The sequence below is a fragment of the Oratosquilla oratoria genome, chromosome 26, assembly GCF_046742065.1.
Source record: "Oratosquilla oratoria isolate Oo_2021 chromosome 26, ASM4674206v1, whole genome shotgun sequence".
In the NCBI taxonomy this organism is placed as follows: domain Eukaryota; kingdom Metazoa; phylum Arthropoda; class Malacostraca; order Stomatopoda; family Squillidae; genus Oratosquilla; species Oratosquilla oratoria.
In genome coordinates this window covers 16,591,399-16,613,166 of record NC_134802.1, presented here as the reverse complement: position 1 = coordinate 16,613,166, position 21,768 = coordinate 16,591,399, and the positions used below count along the sequence as shown (strand labels likewise).

Sequence of the window (21,768 nt, the reverse complement as noted above, 5' to 3'; positions counted from 1 at the left end):
AGACACAAAACGCTGCAGGGAGCGTTACACGTAATGCAAAACATCCTAGACGGGGCACACGCGTGGGAGCAACAGTGGCGCATTAAGACCAACGCGTCGAAATGCAATGCTGTATACTTCTGCTGCAAACGAACCAACAGAACAATCACAAACACTCCTCTTAAAATAAACAACACAAACATCCCAGCGAAGGACCATACCCGTGTGCTGGGTAGCACACTTGATAGTGGCCTTACCTGGACCCCACACTTCCGCAAGCAGGGAGCGAAGGCTAGGGCTGTGCTGGGTAAGCTCAGACGCTTCAAAACTGCAACACTGAGAACCAAACGTCGATTGTACCTAGTCCTCGTCAGACCGATTCTGTGCCAGTCCCCGGGACTAAGCCAGCTGACATGTGCCACTAATAACTACGAGCATCAGAAGGTTCAGAATGCCGCTGTCCAGTTCATCACGGGCTCGCGATGGAGCGACTTCAGAACCACTGAGTCTCTACACCAAATTTCCAACATCCGTCCACTCAACCAACACAAACACAAACTTCACTCAAGACACCTAGAAAAACTGCACGACAAACACAAACATCTGATACAACATATTACACCTAGACCACACCGTACAGACTATCTGTCAGCTGCGCCCGTCCCACGTGCGGTGTACACGATAAGACGTGTATAACCGTACCTACAAGTAATACACCCCTTCACCAGCTTGACTGGTGATAGCCGCAATAATGTAATAATAATAATAGTAATGGTAATAATGATAATAATAATAATATCGCATGTAGCCCATTAACTGACAGGCTACAAAAATATGCAAACAGCTCAAACCCAACCTGGGGTAAAACAGGAATTCTCATGTCTTACCTGGGGCTAATCAGGAACACCCTCTACACGCGGGAAGTGAAATCTACTCACCGTAAATTACACACACACACCTCTCACGAACATAACCACATCCCACGCACAAACATATACACTTCCTTTTTCTTCGACTAAAATTCGTTTCCGTTCTAACTTTCTCTTATACTACATCTTCTCATTTCAGTTTACCTCCCACAAAAGATTTTTCCGTTTTTCCCCCTTTCTCTCCTACTACGTCTCCTACCATTTTCCAAACTTTCGTTGCTGATATAATCTGCTCTTCCTCCCGGCATTGACGCCGCCGTCCAAGCTCCTAGCCCAGTTCTCCCGAGTCACGACAACAAATAAATAAACCCCTGATGGCTCGCAATTCGCCCGGTGGCAATAGCCCTCTTTAATACGCTACTATCTTTTCATTTTCTTACAGACATTCTTCCCCTCCCACAAAACCCGATCCCGCGCAAGCGAGGTGGTCTTTTCTTGGAATCCAGAATCCAGAATCTACTGAAGAGGATTGCAGTTTGCAATCGAAATATATAGATTCCCCGTTTCCAGTCTTTTCTACTCCAACAGTGGTTTCTACGTGATTGACAAATGTGTGATTACATTTTTCACCTGTAATATATATATATATATATATATATATATATATATATATATATATATATATATATATATACGTGTATATCTATCTATCTATCTATATCCATCATCTATATATATATATATATATGTATGTATATATATGTATGTATGTATATATATATATGCATATATATATGTATATATATATGTATATATATAGATATATATGTATATATATATGTATATACACATATATATATACATATATATACATATATATATATATATATATATATATATATATATATATATATATATATATATATATATATATATATATATATATATATATAAATATACAGACACACACACACACACACACACACACACACACACACACACACACACACACACACACACACACACACACACACACACACACACACACACACACACACACACACACACACACACATATATATATATATATATATTTATATATATATATATATATATGTATATATATATATATATATATATATATATATAAAACGAAACGACTTGGTTCACGGCCCAGTCGTTCCGCCTAGGGCACTCGGACAGAACATGATACGTAATGTATTTCATCAAATCCTTTATGCTGGTTAGTCTTCCGACAAGTGTTTTTATCATTTGACAATTTTTGGAAATAGACTCATCCACTGGGATTCGAACCCTTGCCTAGGCGGCTTACGTCTTATAAGTCAAAGGCCTTACCGGCCATGCCACCTCGACCCTAAAAACCCAAACGACTTGGTTCACGGCCTAGTCGTTCCGCCGAGGGCACTCTGACAGAACATGAAACGTAATTTATTTCATCAAATCCTTTATGCAGGTTAGTCTTCCGACAAGTGTTTTTATCATTTGACAATTTTTGGAAATAGACTCATCCACTGGGATTCGAACCCTTGCCTAGGCGGCTTACTTCTTATAAGACAAAGGCCTTACCGACCATGCCATCTCGACCCTACAAAACGAAACGACTTGGTTCACGGCCCAGTCGTTCCGCCGAGGGCACTCGGACAGAACATGATACGTAATGTATTTCATCAAATCCCAGTGGATGAGTCTATTTCCAAAAATTGTCAAATGATAAAAACACTTGTCGGAAGACTAACCTGCATAAAGGATTTGATGAAATACATTACGTATCATGTTCTGTCCGAGTGCCCTCGGCGGAACGACTGGGCCGTGAACCAAGTCGTTTCGTTTTGTAGGGTCGAGATGGCATGGACGGTAAGGCCTTTGTCTTATAAGACGTAAGCCGCCTAGGCAAGGGTTCGAATCCCAGTGGATGAGTCTATTTCCAAAAATTGTCAAATGATAAAAACACTTGTCGGAAGACTAACCTGCATAAAGGATTTGATGGAATACATTACCATATCATGTTCTGTCCGAGTGCCCTCGGCGGAACGACTAGGCCGTGAACCAAGTCGTTTCGTTTTGTAGGGTCGAGATGGCATGGTCGGTAAGGCCTTTGTCTTATAAGACGTAAGCCGCCTAGGCAAGGGTTCGAATCCCAGTGGATGAGTCTATTTCCAAAAATTGTCAAATGATAAAAACACTTGTCGGAAGACTAACCTGCATAAAGGATTTGATGAAATACATTACGTATCATGTTCTGTCCGAGTGCCCTCGGCGGAACGACTGGGCCGTGAACCAAGTCGTTTCGTTTTGTAGGGTCGAGATGGCATGGTCGGTAAGGCCTTTGTCTTATAAGACGTAAGCCGCCTAGGCAAGGGTTCGAATCCCAGTGGATGAGTCTATTTCCAAAAATTGTCAAATGATAAATATATATATATATATATTATACACACACACACACATATATATATATATATATACATATATATATATATAGACATACATGTATATATACACACATATATATATATATATATGTATATATATATATATACAAACATACACACACACACACACACACACACACATACACACACACATACACACACACACACTCACACACACACACACACACACACATATATATATATATATATATATATATATATATATATATATATTTCTAAATATAAATGTAGTAGCACATTTTTAAATAACACACAGGAACCCACAGTCGGAGAAAGAATAAACTTCGAATAAAGAATAATCCTATATTTCGGCTATCAACTGTAGCCCTCTTCAGGAAAGTACATAAGATAGAGAACAGAGGGGACTTATAAACTACAGTAAGAAGAGATGTGGACAGTTGACCTCACTCAGGCGCGGGGCAAACTGGGGTGGCGGAGGAGGGAGGGGGTGAGGAGAGGGGAGGATGTAACGTCCGCACTAGCTTATTTATTGCTGCGCGTGAGATTATGTCAGGTGTCCACTGCCCTTTAGAAATATTAATATTAGGGCATTCCTCAATTAATGCTGATTCGACTATTTTCCTCCTGAAACCACAGTGGGACTTGAACACTAATCTGGCCTTACCCCAGTCGAAAGAATGATTCTTATTTTTAACATGAAGAAATACAGCCGAATTTTCCTGCCCTGCAAAGATTGTGATTTGGTTTACTTGGGTCAAACCGGGAGAGACTTGAACACTAGATTGGCAGAACATAAAAGGTCAATTAGGTATGGGCAGGAAAATTCGGCTGTATTTCTTCATGTTAAAAATAAGAATCATTCTTTCGACTGGGGTAAGGCCAGATTAGTGTTCAAGTCCCACTGTGGTTTCAGGAGGAAAATAGTCGAATCAGCATTAATTGAGGAATGCCCTAATATTAATATTTCTAAAGGGCAGTGGACACCTGACATAATCTCACGCGCAGCAATAAATAAGCTAGTGCGGACGTTACATCCTCCCCTCTCCTCACCCCCTCCCTCCTCCGCCACCCCAGTTTGCCCCGCGCCTGAGTGAGGTCAACTGTCCACATCTCTTCTTACTGTAGTTTATAAGTCCTCTCTGTTCTCTATCTTATGTACTTTCCTGAAGAGGGCTACAGTTGATAGCCGAAATATAGGATTATTCTTTATTCGAAGTTTATTCTTTCTCCGACTGTGGGTTCCTGTGTGTTATATATATATATATATATATATATATATATATATATATATATATATATATATATATGTATATATATATACATACATACATACATACATACATACATACATACATACATACATACATACATACATACATACATACATACATACATATACCAAAGGCTCTTTCCCCCTACACGGGGGGTAGCCAAAAAGAAAAAGGCATAGAAACCACTCCCACCCATTCCATTTCCTATATATTCCATTCCCCTCCACCTTCCTCCCTCCCTCTTATCTTAGCACCTCCTGGATGACGGGTCATCCCTGCATCCTGTCCACTGCCCTGGGTCAGAAGTAGTGTCGCAAGACACAGCACATCCACAGCAAGGCCGCTTCATAAATTCGGTGACCCGCCTCTCCGTCCTCCCATGCAGAAAAGGAGAAGACGCAGCCCGAAGGGCTGCGTCAATATTTTTTCTCATACATACTTCCTCACCCCCATCCCCCATCCACTCCCCCTCATGCATCACAGCATCATCTATACAGAATCCTTCTCCATTCACCCCTGTTTTCTGTTCTCTCCCGTCCTTCCTCTACAGACATTTCTCTCTTTTGTAATGCCCCTTTCACCCCATCCATCCATCTCATCCTAGGACGCCCCCTCATATTCACTTCTTCCACCTCCGCCTTCCACATTTCTTTTACTAATCTTTCTTCACTCATTCTTTCTATGTGTCCCAACCATCCTAATACTCTTTCATCAACCCTATCTCCCAGTTCCCTTTCCACCCCTGTTCTCCTCCTCACCTCATTTCTCATTCTATCCAGCCTAGTAATCCTTATCATACTTCTCAGACATTTCATGTCAAACACATTCAAACTCCTTCTCTCTTCCTCTCTCATGTTCCATGTTTCTGCCCCGTGCATTGCTGTTGGCACAATCACTCCTTTATATAACCTCTTAGTATTCATTCCCAGATGTCTATTTCTCATTATATTTTTCAATCCACCATGGTATCCACTCGCTTCTCTCAATGTATACTCCACCTCCACCCCCACTCCTCCCCCTCCTGCCACATTCGTAACCAAATATCTAAAACTATCCACTTTCTCCAGTCTTTCACCCTTAATGCTCACTTCCAGCCTGCTGTCGCTCTCTCCCCTTGTACATCTCATCACCTTACTTTTGCCCACACTTATCTTCAGCTTCCTTCTTTTACACACCTTCTCAAACTCTGTCACCAACTTCCTCAATCCCTCCTCTGATCCCGCTACAAGCGCAGCGTCGCCAGCAAACAACAACTGGCTCACCTCCCACTTTTCTCCATTTTCTTTAATCATCTCCAACTCCTGACCCACTACCCTTGCATTCACCTCTCGCACCACCCCATCCATGTAAAGATTGAACAGCCAGGGCGACATAACACACCCCTGACGAAGTCCCATTTTTTCCTCAAACCATTCACTCTCTCCATTGCTAGTCTCGTAAAAACTCTTGACTGCTCTTAACAGTTTTCCTCCTATCCCATATATCTGCATTATCTCCCACAGTGCCTTCCTGTCTACCCTGTCGTAAGCGTTTTCCAGATCCATAAAAGCCCGAAAGACAACCTTACCTTTTCCTATAGCTTTCTCACATATCTGTCTTACCACAAAAATCTGATCTACACAACCCCTACTTGTCCTAAGCCCACACTATTCCTCACCAATTACTCCCTCTATTCCTCTCCTAATCCTCTCAATCAAGATCCTCCCATAAGCCTTCCCAACTACACTTAACAAGCTGATCCCTCTGAAACTACTACACTCAGACTTGTCCCCCTCTCCCTTGTACAGCGGAACTATACAGGCACCCTCCAGTCCTCCGACACTCTACCCTCTCTTAAACAAACATTTAATAACCTCACCAGCCAGTCCAGCATAACTGTATCTCCTTTCTTCAGACATTCTGCATGGCATCCATCCAGACCAGGTGCCTTACCTGCTCTCATCATCTTAACAACTGCTTTCACTTCATCCTTCCCTATTTCTCTTCCATTTTCCTCATTCATCACTCTCATTTTTTAGCGCTTCCCACTGTAACTACCTTTCCCTCCCTATCCTCCTTCACATTTAGCGACTCCCTAAAATACTCTGCCCACCTTCCTCTCACTGCCTTCTCTTCCATTATTATCTCTCCATCTGCACCTTTTACCTTTTCTTCTCTACTTGGTTCGCCTCCTCCTTCTCTTTTAATTTCCTTCCAAAACATCTTTTTATTACTTTCAAAATTTTCTGTCATACTCTTTCCCCATTTCACATCTGCTCTCTTCTTTGCTTCCTTTATCTTATGCTTAACTTCCCTTCTTTTTACTTTGTACCTCTCATACGATTCCCTCGTCCTAATTTGTAGCCAATCTATGAATGCCTGCTTCTTCTCTTTACACCTTTCTTTGCTTCCTCATCCCACCAGTCATTACCCTTCCTTCTATTTCCTCCCGTTCTCCTTGTTCCACACACCATCTTTGCACACCTTATGACTCCCTCATTGAACCATCCCCATTCCTCATTCACTCCTAGTTCTACTCTATCCTTTACTCCCTCCCACTCGCAGGGCTCGCAGTAATGGGTATAAACTGAACAAATTTAGATTTAAGAAGGAAATAGGCAAGAATTGGTTTACTAATAGGGTGGTCGATGAATGGAATAAACTTAGTAACCATGTAGTAAGCGCTGAAACTATCAGTTGTTTTAAAAAACGATTAGACAACTTTATGAATGGGGACGACAGGTGGTGATGGATACGGAGCTGCCTAGTGTAGGCCTTATAGTCCCTTGCAGTCTCCTTTATTCTTATGTTCTTATGTTCCTCTCTCAGCTTCTTCTTATACTCATTCTCCTTTTTTTCTCATTTAAGTAGTTCACTCTAAGTACCTCCCTATCTTCTGCCCTTTTCCTCTTCCTCCACCTATTCTCCACTCTCAATTTACCTTCTACCAGAAAATGATCTGATATTCCCCTTAGAACATGTACATCCTTATCTCTTCCTACCACTATATAGTTCATTAACGCTCTATCTGGCACCCTTCCATCCACCACTCTCTCCCATGTGTACTTATGCTTGACTTTCTTCCTAAACCCTGTATTTGCTACCATCAACTCTCTTTCAAGACACATCTCCACTATGAATTCTCCACTACAATTTTTACCTGGAACTCCACACTTCCCAAATCACTCCGTCTATTGGTTCATTTCCTACCCTAGTATTAAGGTCTCCCAATACAACTACATTGACATTTCTCCCTAATCCCTCTATGCACTCATTTATACCTACCCAAAAAGCCTCTCTTTCCTCTACGCCCTTGTCACCACCAGGCCCATACGCACTTACAAAAGCCCACATCTCCCTTCCCAGTTTCACCTTCATCCACATCAGCCTTGATGAAACCTCCTTCCACTCCACTATATATATCCGAGGGTTGATACTTTGACGTGGTGGATAGGCTTGAGAATCTTACAAAAGCTATGTTGATAGAGAGGAAATCTCTGTAGGGTCACCCATATCGAACAGGTTTTGTAAGAGGAGACAAAAAGCAGATCACACACACAGTCGTAGGACCCACTGCTAACTTGCACTTCCAGATGGCGAACACGGAAATTCCTCATAGATATATGGGGTACCGTCATAATGACGGCGTGGACCATTGGTCACCCTATAGATATATAGGGCTTCACCAAGTATAATGAATAAGGTGACACCAGAGAAATATCTGACCAGAAACCAGTTGGCATCGAGGTGAGATTCCTGCCAGAACCCTTTCATAGCAACTATGAATAGCACAACCAAAACAAAACCGGGCGTTCCTGTTGGATCGTCGTCTCCTAAAGGTCCAACCGTATTTCCTCGTGTGCTTATGGGTAGTGTGCCACCGAATGTGAGTAAGCACTGTCCAAACAGATCCAAGTCTTGAGTATTAAACAGCATGAAGAAAATGAAGATCTCTCAGAAGACCACAGGCTGGAGAGTTTAATGGAAAACCTAGATAACATCAAGTGGGACATTGTAGGACTGAGCGAAGTCCGAAGAGCGGAAGAAAAGCTGATACAGTTACAAGATGGTCACCACCTGTTCTACTATAGAGGTAAGGACAAAGAAAGATCTAGTGTAATAGAATTCTTGATAAATTGAGAGGTTGCTGGTAACGTAGTCAAGTTCAGTAGTTTATCAGACAGGGTAGCTTGGACTGTGATTAGGCTGTGTGCCAACCATCAGGCCCTGGTGTTTTATTGACTTTGATATTTTCTATATGCCTTTTAATGTTTTCTTTTGCTATATTTACCGTAGTGATTAAGTTCATACTAGACTCTTCACAGGTTGCAGTATGGAGTTCACTTTGAGGTGTTTCGTTTACGAATACTGAACTAAAATAGTTGTTTGAAATATCACACATTCCTTCATTTGAATATTCAAGTTGACCATCAGCAGATAATAGTGGGCCAATGTGATTCTTAATAACCTTTTTATCTCTAATGTAACTATAGAATTATTTGGAATTCTCTTTGGATTTATCAGCAATATTCATTTCTTATTGTCGTTTTCGTTTTTATTGTCTTTTTAAAATTCAAAATCTCTCTGTATTATTACATAGCTTTGATAGTCATTAGGAGCACCCTAGCACTTGTATTTCTTATAAGCCTGTATCTTTTTAGCAATACTTTTTTCAGTTTCTTTGCCAAGCCATTTTGGGTGAGCCTGATTTGGGGGGCGTCTGTCCTTAAACGGGATGTAAATATGAATCATTTTAGTAAGCGTATTTTGAAATACTTCCCACATCTGATCTACTAATTTTGCCTCCCAATCTGTAAGCTGAAGCTCCTGAAGTAGTCCTATGAACTGAGCTCTACTAAAATCGAATATCTTAGATACACAAGTATCTATTCTAATTTTTTTTAGCAATTTGAATCTAAATTGTGATTACTATTTGCAATAGTTTCACCATCTACATCGGTTATCATGATTTCGCGGCTAGTGATCAAGATTGAGTAAATTTCCATGTTTTATGGACTCTTTTACATGCTGAACTAAGTAATTATCACCGAGAAAATTTATCAAGCGACTACCTATATGGCCATGTTCAAGGGTCATCCAATCAATGTCAGTAAAATTGAAGTCACCCATTATCAATAAGTCCTGGTTGCAGAAACTAGACAGTTCTTAAAACATCAGTTTGTCGTCTGATAATGATAATGTTTTAGCCTATATATTACACCTACATTATTTATTTTCAATTTGTTTGGTTAATTCTACCCACAAACTATCATATGCATCATGATTCACATTCTCTAAAACACAGGCATGAACATTGCTTTTAACGTACAACAGAACGGTGTCTATCCTGATAAAAGTGTTTAAATCCCGAAATATTAAATTCAGCTTCAAACTCTTCATCATTTAACCATGTCTCGGTTATTCCTATCATATAAAATTTTCGCTCTTAACATAAGCATGTTTTTCTTGGAATTTGTTCCTAGTATTACGAGCATTAAAGTACATGGTTTTAAGAAACTCGTGATTATTTTTTTTACACCTTTTGAGTTTCAACATCATGTCTTACATTATAATTTTGTTCTTTATTGACGCCTTGCTCTATATTGACATTTGGCCTTCCATTGACATTCAGTGCCTCATGGGCATTTGCCCCATCACTGACATCTGGTCCCTCACGATCATCCGATCTCTTATGCACACCTTGCCCCCCTTTCCGTCACCGCATCCCACACTGGCCACCCGTCGTTCATTGACATTCTGTCCGGTTTCACTACTTGAAATGATATTCTGTCCTCCACTGACATTATGTTCTACCGTGATATTTTGTCCTCCACTATCATTACATGCCATCATGATATTATGTCATTTGACATTACATCCTAATGTAATATTTCGTCCTCTACCGACATTATACCGTAAAATGATATTTTGTCCTACACTGACATATTGTTATACATTATTGCTATGCCCACATCTGTTTTCCCCAATGCACTCTATTTCCCATTCCCTTTGAGTTTCTACCCCAAAAAAGGAACTAGTTCATTACAAACTCCCACAATGAGGTTTGTAAGAACACCTTTGCCTCTGCGAGTAAGGTGGATCCCATCAAAAGCATAAAGGTCATGACGCCTGGAAAAGAGATACCAAGGATCAAGAAAGTTACGTGTACAATTGTGATATCCTCTCATTGATCTCTATGGCTCTACTGTTCCAACACGAGCCAACGTAGACCCTCGGAAGGCTCCCGCAGACTATGTGACGGCTCCCACGCTCCTTCATCTCCTGAAGGAGGACCTTGTAATTTCGAACAAGTTCTTCTGATCTCACCCTCCCCACATTGTTACTTTAAGTATGAACGTTTGTAACCGTGTTCTTCCGCCTTTGCTCCCTGATGGTCTGGGTACAATAGGCGATCCCACGGCCCGGTTGACATACAAGCTTGCAACATCGTTTAGTCCCATCTGTACTCCTAATGGCCATTTTCTATATTATGTTAAACTGACAGCATTATACATGTTAGATATGATTGTGGAAATTGCATTTGAAGCAAGGTTGCAAAGATCATGAGATTGCGTCGAGGATAAGTTGCACCATCCGATTTCCTTACCTTTCTTGGGGATGACGCTCTGAGCGCCTACCTTCTCCAGTAGGTGGACGAGCTTGGTTAGGCCAACCTGGCTACTCATCTCCAGAAGGTTCCCGCCCTGTCGAAAAAAAAAAGATCAGGAGACGAAGAAGCTGAGGAGGGGGGGGGGGTGGCATAAATGAGGTGCTCTCGTTTCATGAGGGTAAATCGCGTTTGTTTATATATACCTTCAGCCATCGGCCATCACGGCGCGCCTTGACTTACCTATCCTGCTGGCACCTGACAATTCCTTCCGCTCCAGGAAAGTTACCAGAGCGAATGATTCAACAAACAGTCTATCAAGAGGATTTATCTATTTGCTTCTCCCGCCTGTTCATCTTGAGAAAGATTGGGTGTATGCATTGTACAATGGATGCAGCATAAACACGATTAACTAGAAATAGTGATTAGTTATAAGTGCTAGCCGGTGTTCCGCGTCCTCGCGATGGAAGGTAAGTTATTTGTGGGGGAAGTGGGCTTTATCATGTATATTCATAAATACAAATATCTATCCCTTCGCTACCGAGAGGAACGACGAGCAATCGATAGCCGGAGGGCTTTCCCTTAGGGCAGGGCAGGGCGTGATAGTGCATTGGACAGAACGAGTGTGTATAAGACAAGGACCCTTGCGACCGAATTGGTTCTCTGACGGCGAAAAAGACATGGGGCGTGTGGGTGAGGGGGCTCCAAATGAAAGAAAAGTTGGTGTGGACACGCTGACCTCTTCAGGCTTTCCTTCCTTATTAGGCTTACCTTGTTGTAAGAAAGGCACACGTAAATCACGATGGCCGCTGCAGAGCCCAGGCCCAGGACCAAAGGGAGAACGACTGCTAACTTCATGGTGGAGGCAGCCAGTATGGCGGTGGTTCGGTTTCGAGAGCGCCGTGGTCCTTCCCTCCTGTTTGCTTATCACCTCCTCCTCCTTATCATCATGTACATTATTCTTCGGTGTGCTTCAGGCACATGCTAGTCGTTCGTGGTATCCAGGCAGCGTTTTCTCTAGTGCATATTGTGTTTTTTTCAGCTTGGGTTTATGGCGATTTGTCTTATGCTTGGGAGGGCCTTGAGGTCATCTGCTTGTATATTCAGATTTGGGCTCAACTATTTAATGTATAATGCTTCTAAGATTGGGAGGCGTCTATCATCTGTACATATTTCCAAAATATCAGTGTTTTTTCTAGGATGTTTCTTGTTAATGTTATGCCATGGACTTCTCTTATATATATATATATATATATATATATATATATATGTATATATATGTATATATATATATATATATATATATATATATACATATATATATATATATATATATATATATATATATGCTGGTACATTGTGACAAGTTGATGAAGGTGGAAAAAGAAGTCACGGGTCTAGTTCCGAGTTCCTGAGTTTATTCCTGACCGGTTTCGCTCTATGCTTTTTCAGAGGAATGTGACTCTGGGGTGAAGCTGGCGGTATACATAGTATGAGTAGGACCGCGTGGAGGTGGGTTCCGTTTGGTTGTGCAATGATTTACAATTTTTAATACAATGAACAATAATTTTGATACAGTGGACAATAATTTTTGTGATACAGCTATCAAAAATGGACGTTAGATACAGCTCCGGTGTGTGTGGAATGTTGACCGAGGGTGTAACAGTGTAAGTGAAGTGAGTGAATGGTGTAAAAATATGGGAATCCCGAAAAGTGTCACAAGATAACTTATAATATAAAATAATATAAAGATAGCATACCCAGACAAATAGAATAGAATAAAATGAAATCAAATGAAAATAATGTGCTAATTTAAAGTGACGTGACAACACACCGCATATTGTTGTATGACATAATGTTATAAAAATATATGGAATAATTTTACATACGGTATGTACTGCAAATAATAAATGAATAATAGTATAAATAACATATTCGGACAGAATAAAAGTAATAATAATAATGTGATAGTTTGAAGTGGGTAACGTTCTGTTTGATACCTCATTATATGACATAAGATATAAATCAATTAATGAATACTAATATACTTATACATAAGATAATGCAATATGAACAGAGCAAATGAAACATAATGATTAATAATAAACAAATAGATAAATAAATAAATAAATAAATCTCATCGTATTTGTTCTATGATATAAGATATAATTTAATAAATAGTTATATCATTTAATTTTTAAATTTTTACGTAAAATAATGCAATATAAAATGAAACAAGAATAAAACAATAAATGAATAAATAAATGCAAATAAGTAAATAAAAATATAAGTATATAAAAATATATATTTATCTGTACGAACTGACCGGCCTCAAGCCCTCAACCCGGGAAGTGCGGACGTTTGGGCACCGAATGGAGTTCGTCGTACTATGTGGGCGCTGTTCTGGGACAGGTTCTTATGGCTGCGCATTTAGCTGTAAAATTGTTCCCATTTCATATCCCTTACTTTTTGATTAATGTTGGCATTGGTTGTTATATATAGGGCTTCAATCACCTTTGTCTTTTTGATAGTCCTTTCTTTATTACCTCTGCCTGTTGCCAGTCGGGAAGATGTGTGTGTGTGTGTGTGTGTGTGTGTGCGCGCATATGTATGTATTTACCTAGTTGTACCTAGTTGTATTTTACGGGAAGGGGAGCTATGCTCGTGAGGTCCCGTCTTCATATCTCATTTTATCTAAACTATTTTTAAATTCATGTATTGTTTTTGCACACACCACTTTCTCATCTAACTTGTTCCAACTGTCTATTGCTCTGTGAGGAAAGCTGTTCTTTTTCAAATCTCTTCTATAGTTGTCTTTTTTTATTTTCTTTCCGTGTCCTCTTGTATTTCTGTCATCCCATTTTATCAGATTCTCTCTATCAGTAATTTCTATGCCTTTCATGATTCTGTAAATAGCTATCAAATCTCCTCTCTCTCTTCTTTGCTCTAGTGTCTGTAGTTTAAGTTTTTGTAGTCTCTCTTCATATGATAGTTTTGAGAGTGTTGGTGCCAGTTTAGTAATTGCTCTTTGTATTCTTTCAAGTTTTTTTATACATTTTTTTGTACTTGGTGACCATATCGTTGCTGCATATTCCAATCTTGGTCTTATCAGGGTGACTAGGATTTTCCTCACCATTTCTTCATCCAGGTATGTAAATGCCACTTTGATTGTTCTTATTAAATTATAAGTTTCTCCAAAAATCTTATTTATATGTTTCTCAGGTGACATATTATTCATAACAATGACTCCCAGGTCCCTCTCATTTTCTACTCGTTTTATTCCTTCTTCTCCCAAATTATATGATCCTGTTATTCTGTTTTTGCTTTTTCCAAATTCCATTATACTACACTTTTTTGTATTGAACTCCATCTCCCACTTCCTACTCCATTCTTGTACTTTATTTAGATCTCTCTGTAGTGATTCACAATCTTCTTCAGTTTTCACTCTTTTCAGTAATTTTGCATCATCTGCAAAGAAGCTCATATAGCTTTCAATTCCTTCATCCATATCATTAATATATATAGCAAACATTATTGGGGCCAGAACTGTTCCCTGCGGGACACCGCTTATTACTTCATTCCATTTTGAGTGCTGATCTCTTATCACTACTCTCATTTTTCTTTCTTGCAAAAAGTCTTCCATCCAATTTAGCAATTTACCTTGTATTCCTCCTTCAGATTCTAATTTCTTAAGCAACTTCTTATGTGGTACTTTGTCAAAAGCTTTTTTTAGGTCTAGAAATGCACAATCAGCCCATCCATCTCTTTCTTGTATTATATCTATTAGCCTTGAATAGAAACATATTAAATTGGTGACGCATGATCGTCCTTGTCTGAATCCAAATTGCCTTGGATTTAGTACGTTGTTTTTTTCCAAGTATTTTACCCATCTACTTTTGATAATTCTTTCACATATTTTTGCTATTGTACTTGTTAGAGAGACTGGTCTATAGTTGGTAGGTTCTTCTTTATTTCCTCCTTTATATATAGGTACTATATTTGCTTTTTTCCAATCTTCTGGAACTTTTCCTTCTTTTAAGGAACTGCTTATTATGCTATGTATTTTGTCTGCCAGTTCATTCCTACATTCTTTCAGAATCCAGTTTGCTATTTCATCTGGCCCATGCGATTTTCTGACATCAAAATTACCCAAGTGTGTCAATATTTCATTCTTCGTTACTTCTATTTCTTCCATAGGGGGGACTTTTTCCTTCCACTCAATCTCTTCAGGTTGTATATTTTCCCTTGTAAACACTGATTTAAAATGTTTGTTCATAATTTCTGCCATTTCCATTTCCTCAGTGTATTCAACTCCCCCTTGTCTTAATTTCTCCAAGTCTTGTTTGTTTTTCAGTTTATTGTTTACAAATCTGTAGAATAGTTTTGGTTGATCTTTACACTTTTCTATAACATCTTTTTCATATTTTCTCTTTTCCTCTCTGCACTTTTGTACATATTCATTTCTATAACCAGTATATATTTTCCATTTTTCAGGTCTTCTGTCTTTTTTCCATCCGGTCCAGGCTTTGTCTCTTTTGTCTTTTAACTCCCTACAACTTTTGTTGTACCAGCATTTTACATATTCTTTTTCTTGTTTTTGTCTTGGGACATACTTTTCCACTCCTTCTTTGTAAATTTTTGTCAAAATATTCCATTTCTCTTCCACTGATGTTTCTTCTTTGTATATTTCTTCCCAGTTTTCTTGTTGGAAGAATTCTCTTATTTTATCAAAGTTTGTTTTTTCATACATCATTCTTCCTTTTCTATATTGTTCATTTCTTTTGATATATTTTTCTTCATTAAGTTCCAGTTCAATCAATATGTGGTCACTTTTACCTATTGGTGTTTTATATTCAATCTTGTCCACTATTCTAGGTTCAGATGTAATTATTAAGTCTAGCCTCGATGGTTCTTCTTCATTTCTATACCTAGTGTTCTCTTGTATCCATTGTGTCATTGAATGGTCAGTAATCATCTCAAGTAGAGCATTTCCCCATGAGTCATCACCACTCTTTACTGTCATTTCTTCCCAGCAGATTTCTTTGCAATTAAAGTCGCCCATCATAACTATTCTTCCTCCGTCTTCCATTATTTTAGTTAATGCTATCTTTGTGTCCTCTAACATACTTTTATGTTCATTCTCCTCCCATGAGGCTGTTTTCGGAGGCACATAGTTGATCACAAATTTTCTGCTCTTCTTATCTCGGTCTTCCACTTCTATCATAATCATCTCTACTGTATTCTTTCCATATATGACACCTTTCACGTTTATATCCTTCTTTGTCAGGAACATAACTCCACCCCCTTGTTTTTTCTCTCTGTTTCTAATCCAATAATTGTATGTATCATGTCCTACACTGTTGGGTGGTAGTGGGCCTTTTAATTTTGTTTCTACAATTCCCATTATGTCCGGTTCTTTTTCTTTCAAATAATCATTCAGTTCATTCAATCCTGTTATCAATCCATCTATATTTGTGTAAGACACTCTTAGTTTTCTGCCACTTCCATTGTGTTCTCTGTTTCCCTTATGTTTTTCTTTAGTATGTCGAACTGCTTTATTTTCATGTTCACTACTCTCCAATAGAATCTCTCTTTCTCTGACTCCGTTCTTTCCTCGTTTTTTGCCTTAGCTTCAATTCTTTTCTGCTTTTCTGCCTCTCTTTCCTCCTTATTCATTTCTCTTTTTATCCATACCTTTTTATATTGATCATTTGTTGCTAGTTTCCCTGTCTTGGATAGAATTTTCTCTGCCGTTGTTTGTGACCTGAATTTAATCTTAATTGGTCTGGTCTTATCTGTACTATATTTTCCGAGTCTGAATTTTTCCTCAATTTCCTTTATAATTTCTGGTTCATCTTCCTGGACTAATTTTAATAAACTGCTTACCCTTTCATTTTCCTCCTTGATTCTTGCGGTTCTATCTGGGTTATGTTTCTCTTCCATTCCTAATATAATTATACATTTCTTTTTGTCAGCTAATTCTCTTACTATATTCTCCTTCTGTCTCATCACTTTAATAACTGAGTCTTCATTATGTTCTTTCAATTGCTGTTTGACTATGTCAGTGAATGAAACCTTATTCCCTTCTTGAGTTATTCTCCAATTTTTAGCTTCTGTAGCTATTTTCTCACTGTTTTCATTACTATTCTTCTTCAATTTCTCATTCTCCTCCTTTACATTTCCTAACTGTCTTTTTAGGTCCTCTACTTCTTCAGTTAAGTTTCTGTTAGCCTTCTCTAGTTGTTCCAATCTTTCAATTCTTTGGAGAATGGAGCCTACATTACCTAACTTACGTTCCAAGTCCTCGATCACCTTATCAACTCTCTCCTCTAGTCTTATCAGTCTGGGGGGGGGTTGTGTCCCCCCCCCCCGCGTTAAATCCCTGGAACATATTCTCGTCACTTTCTACTGTATTTCTCCTCTCTATACTTCTAATCTTTACATTTTTATTTGCCATTTCGTCATCCGGTGGTCGTTTCATGTTGACCTTCCGCCCGTCTGCCTGGGCCAAGTCCTCCACATCCTCATTACCTTCCATTTCCCCAGTAATCCCTCCCCCTCTCCTCTTTCCTTACTTTCCCACTACCTCACGAGCAATTCCCCCCCCCTGCAAATACAAAAAGGCACTTCTCTTTGCGTTGGTATCCTCAATCTGCACTTTTCTTCAGAGCGTTCGTCAAGCCGTCCGTTCGTTGAAAGTGTGTGTGTGTGTGTGTGTGTGTGTGTGTGTGTGTGTGTGTGTGTGTGTGTGTGTGTGTGTGTGTGTGTGTGTGTGTGTGTGTGTGTGTACTCAAACACATACCTTGCAATTATCCTCATCTTTTGTCTTCCTCATCTTAGCATCATGGACATACATACAAGTGTATTTTGTCAAACCTTCCATGATGTTATTCACGTAGATCAAGACGATTATGGGTTCCAGTGCCCGAGACTCCGCTAACCACTGCTCCCTTCATGACATCTAATCTTGTACTATTGTTCTTGTGTACAGTACTCTATCAAGAAATCTTTTCCCAATCAATAAGATGATCTCTAAGTCCTGCAGTGAGGCTCCAATTTCCATCTCATTCGATAGTGAGGTACCTTGTCGAAGACCCTTCTCTACAGTAAGGCTATAGTAGGTATGAGTTGGTGATCTGTACAAGTTTAGAATTATGTTGTCAAACGCCGGGTAGTTCATCACGGCGTGACAACCCATAACCAACAGGAGTGCGCCACGGCAGTAAATAATCAAGTACTCTGGTTCTTGCGCACGGGCAAACCTCCTCCATTGTTCTTGCTTAAACGCGCGCGCGCGCACACACACACACACACACACACACACACACACACACACACACACACACACACACACACACACACACACACACACACACACACACACACACACACACGACTCGATGGCGCAGTGGTAGCGTTCGCAGCTCCCACTACGGCAGTTTTGAATCCCGACCAGGATTGAAATAATTTCAGTATCGCTGAGCTGCGAGTCGTCACTCCAACTCTCGTGGGCGGGGAGTTGGGTTTGTGTGCGCATAAGGTCACAGCATTACCCATAGATCGGTCATATATTAGCTCTGAGCTCTTTTCCGGGGGGAAATAACTGTCGATCACGAGTCCAACACGTGATCCAAGACCATGGTCACACACACACACACACACACACACACACACACACACACACACACACACACACACACACACACACACACACACACACACACACACACACACACACACACACACACACACACACACTTCAACGAACGGACGGCTTGGAAGACGTTCTGAAGAAAATTGAAGATTGTGGACCCCAACGCAAAGAGAAGTGCCTATTGTAATTACAGGGTGGGGGGGGGAAATTGCTCGTGGGGTAGTGGGAAAGTAAGGAAAGAGGAGAAGGGGAGGGATTGCTGGGGAAGTGGAAGGAAATGAGGAAGTAGAGGACTTGGCCCAAGCAGACCGCCGAAAAGTAAACAAACGACCACAAGCCCAGCTGGAAGACGACGAAATGTCTAATAAGAATGTAAAGATTAGAAGTATAGATAGGAGCAATACAGTAGAAAGTGATGAGAATATTTTCAAGGGATTTAAAGAGGATGGGGGGACACAACCCCCCCCCCCCGACTGACAAGACTAGAGGAGAAGGTTGATAAGGTGATCGAGGACTTGGAGCGTAGGTTAGGTAATGTTAACACCATTTTACAGAGGGTTGAAAGATTGGAAGAACTAGAGAAGGCGAATAAAAACTTAACTGATGAAATAGAAGACCTAAAAAGACAGTTAAGAGATGTAAAGGTGGAGAATGAGGAATTGAAGAAGAATAGTAAAGAAAACAGAGAGGCAATAGCTAAAGAAGCTAAGAATTGGAAAGCAACCCAAGAAGGAAATAAGGTTTCATTCACTGACATAGTCAAACAGCAATTAAAAGAACATACTGAAGACTCAGTTATTAAAGTGATGAGACAAAAGGAGAATATAGTAAGAGATTTAGCAGACAAGAAGAAATGTATAATTATATTAGGAATGGAAGAGAAACACAACCCAGATAGAACCACAAGAATCAAAGAGGAAAATGAAAAAGTAAGCCAATTACTAGAGTCAGTTCAGGAAGATGAACCAGAAATTATGAAACAAGTCGAAGAGAAATTTAGACTCGGAAAGTATAGCACAGACAAGACCAGACCAATTAAGATTAAATTCAAGTCACAAACAACGACAGAGAATATCTTATCCAAAACAGGGAAACTAGCAACAAGTGAACAATATAAAAAGGTATGGATAAAAAGGGAAATGAATAAAGAGGAAAGAGAGGAAGAAAAGCAGAAAAGACTTGAAGCTAAGGCAAAAAACGAGAACAGAACGGAGTCAGAGAAAGAGAGATTCTATTGGAGAGTAGTGAACATGAAACTAAGGAAGTTCGACATACAAAAGAAAAACATAAGGGAAACAGAGAGCACAATGGAAGTGGCAGAAAACTAAGAGTGTCTTACACAAATATAGATGGATTAATAACAGGATTGAATGAGCTGAATGATTATTTGAAGGAAAAAGAACCGGACATAATGGGAATTGTAGAAACAAAATTAAAAGGCCCACTACCACCCAACAGTGTAGGACATGATGCATACAATTATTGGATTAGAAACAGAGAGAAAAAGCAAGGGGGTGGATTTATGTTCCTGACTAAGAAGGATATAAACGTGAAAGGTGTCATATATGGAAAGAATACAGTAGAGATGATTATGATAGAAGTGGAAGACAGAGATAAGAAGAGCAGAAAATTTGTGATAAATTATGTGCCTCCAAAAACAGCCTCATGGGAGGAGAGTGAACATAAAAGTATGTTAGAGGACACAAAGACAACATTAAAAAAAATCATGGAAGATGGAGGAAGAATAGTTATGATGGGCGACTTTAATTGCAAAGAAATCTGCTGGGAAGAAATGACAGTAAAGGGTGGAGACGACTCATGGGGAAACGCTCTACTTGAGATGATTATTGACCACACAATGACACAATGGATACAGGAGAACACTAGGTATAGAAATGAAGAAGAACCATCGAGACTAGACTTATTAATTACATCTGAACCTAGAATAGTGGACAAGATTGAATATAAAACACCAATAGGTAAAAGTGACCACATATTGATTGAACTGGAACTTAATGAAGAAAAAAATATCAAAAGAAATGAACAATATAGAAAAGGAAGAATGATGTATGAAAAAACAAACTTTGATAAAATAAGAGAATTCTTTCAACAAGAAAACTGGGAAGAAATATACAAAGAAGAAACATCAGTTGAAGAGAAATGGAATATTTTGACAAAAATTTACAAAAAAGGAGTGGAAAAGTATGTCCCAAGATAAAAACAAGAAAAAGAATATGTAAAATGCTGGTACAACAAAAGTTGTAGGGAGTTAAAAGACAAAAGAGACAAAGCCTGGACCAGATGGAAAAAAGACAGAAGACCTGAAAAATGGAAAATATATACCGGTTATAGAAATGAATATGTACAAACGTGCAGAGAGGAAAAGAGAAAATATGAAAAAGACGTCATAGAAAAATGTAAAGATCAACCAAAACTATTCTACAGATTTGTAAACAATAAACTGAAAAACAAACAGGACTTGGAGAAATTAAGACAAGGGGGAGTTGAATACACTGAGGAAATGGAAATGGCGGAAATTATGAACAAACATTTTAAATCAGTGTTTACAAGGGAGAACATACAACCTGAAGAGATTGAATGGAAAGAGAAAGTCCCCCCTATAGAAGAAATAGAAGTATCAAAGAATGAAATATTGATACACTTGAGTAATCTTGATGTCAGAAAATTGCATGGACCAGATGAAATAGCAAACTGGATTCTGAAAGAATGCAGGAATGAACTGGCAGACAAAATACATAGCATAATAAGCTGTTCCTTGAAAAAGGAAAAGTTCCAGAAGATTGGAAAAAAGCAAATATAGTACCTATATATAAAGGAGGAAATAAAGAAGAACCTACCAACTATAGACCAGTCTCTCTAACAAGTACAGTAGCAAAAATTTGTGAAAGAATTATCAAAAGTAGATGGGTAAAATACTTGTAAAAAAACAACGTACTAAATCCAAGGCAATTTGGAT

General features: G+C 39.2%; 1 protein-coding gene across 1 annotated transcript in view; it reads right to left on the bottom strand.

Moving 5' to 3' along the window:
* Positions 1–11,996, bottom strand: part of LOC143039400 (uncharacterized protein SYNPCC7002_A0175-like) — a 100,944-nt gene extending 88,948 nt beyond the window's left edge. The window contains exons 1-2 of the mRNA XM_076209376.1: positions 11,909–11,996; positions 11,138–11,234 (exon numbers count right to left, since the gene is read on the bottom strand). Of these exons, the coding sequence (XP_076065491.1) occupies positions 11,138–11,234; positions 11,909–11,995 (184 nt within the window). The 5' untranslated portion in view covers position 11,996. The remainder of the gene's footprint in view (positions 1–11,137; positions 11,235–11,908) is intronic.
* Positions 11,997–21,768: the final 9,772 nt, after the last annotated feature.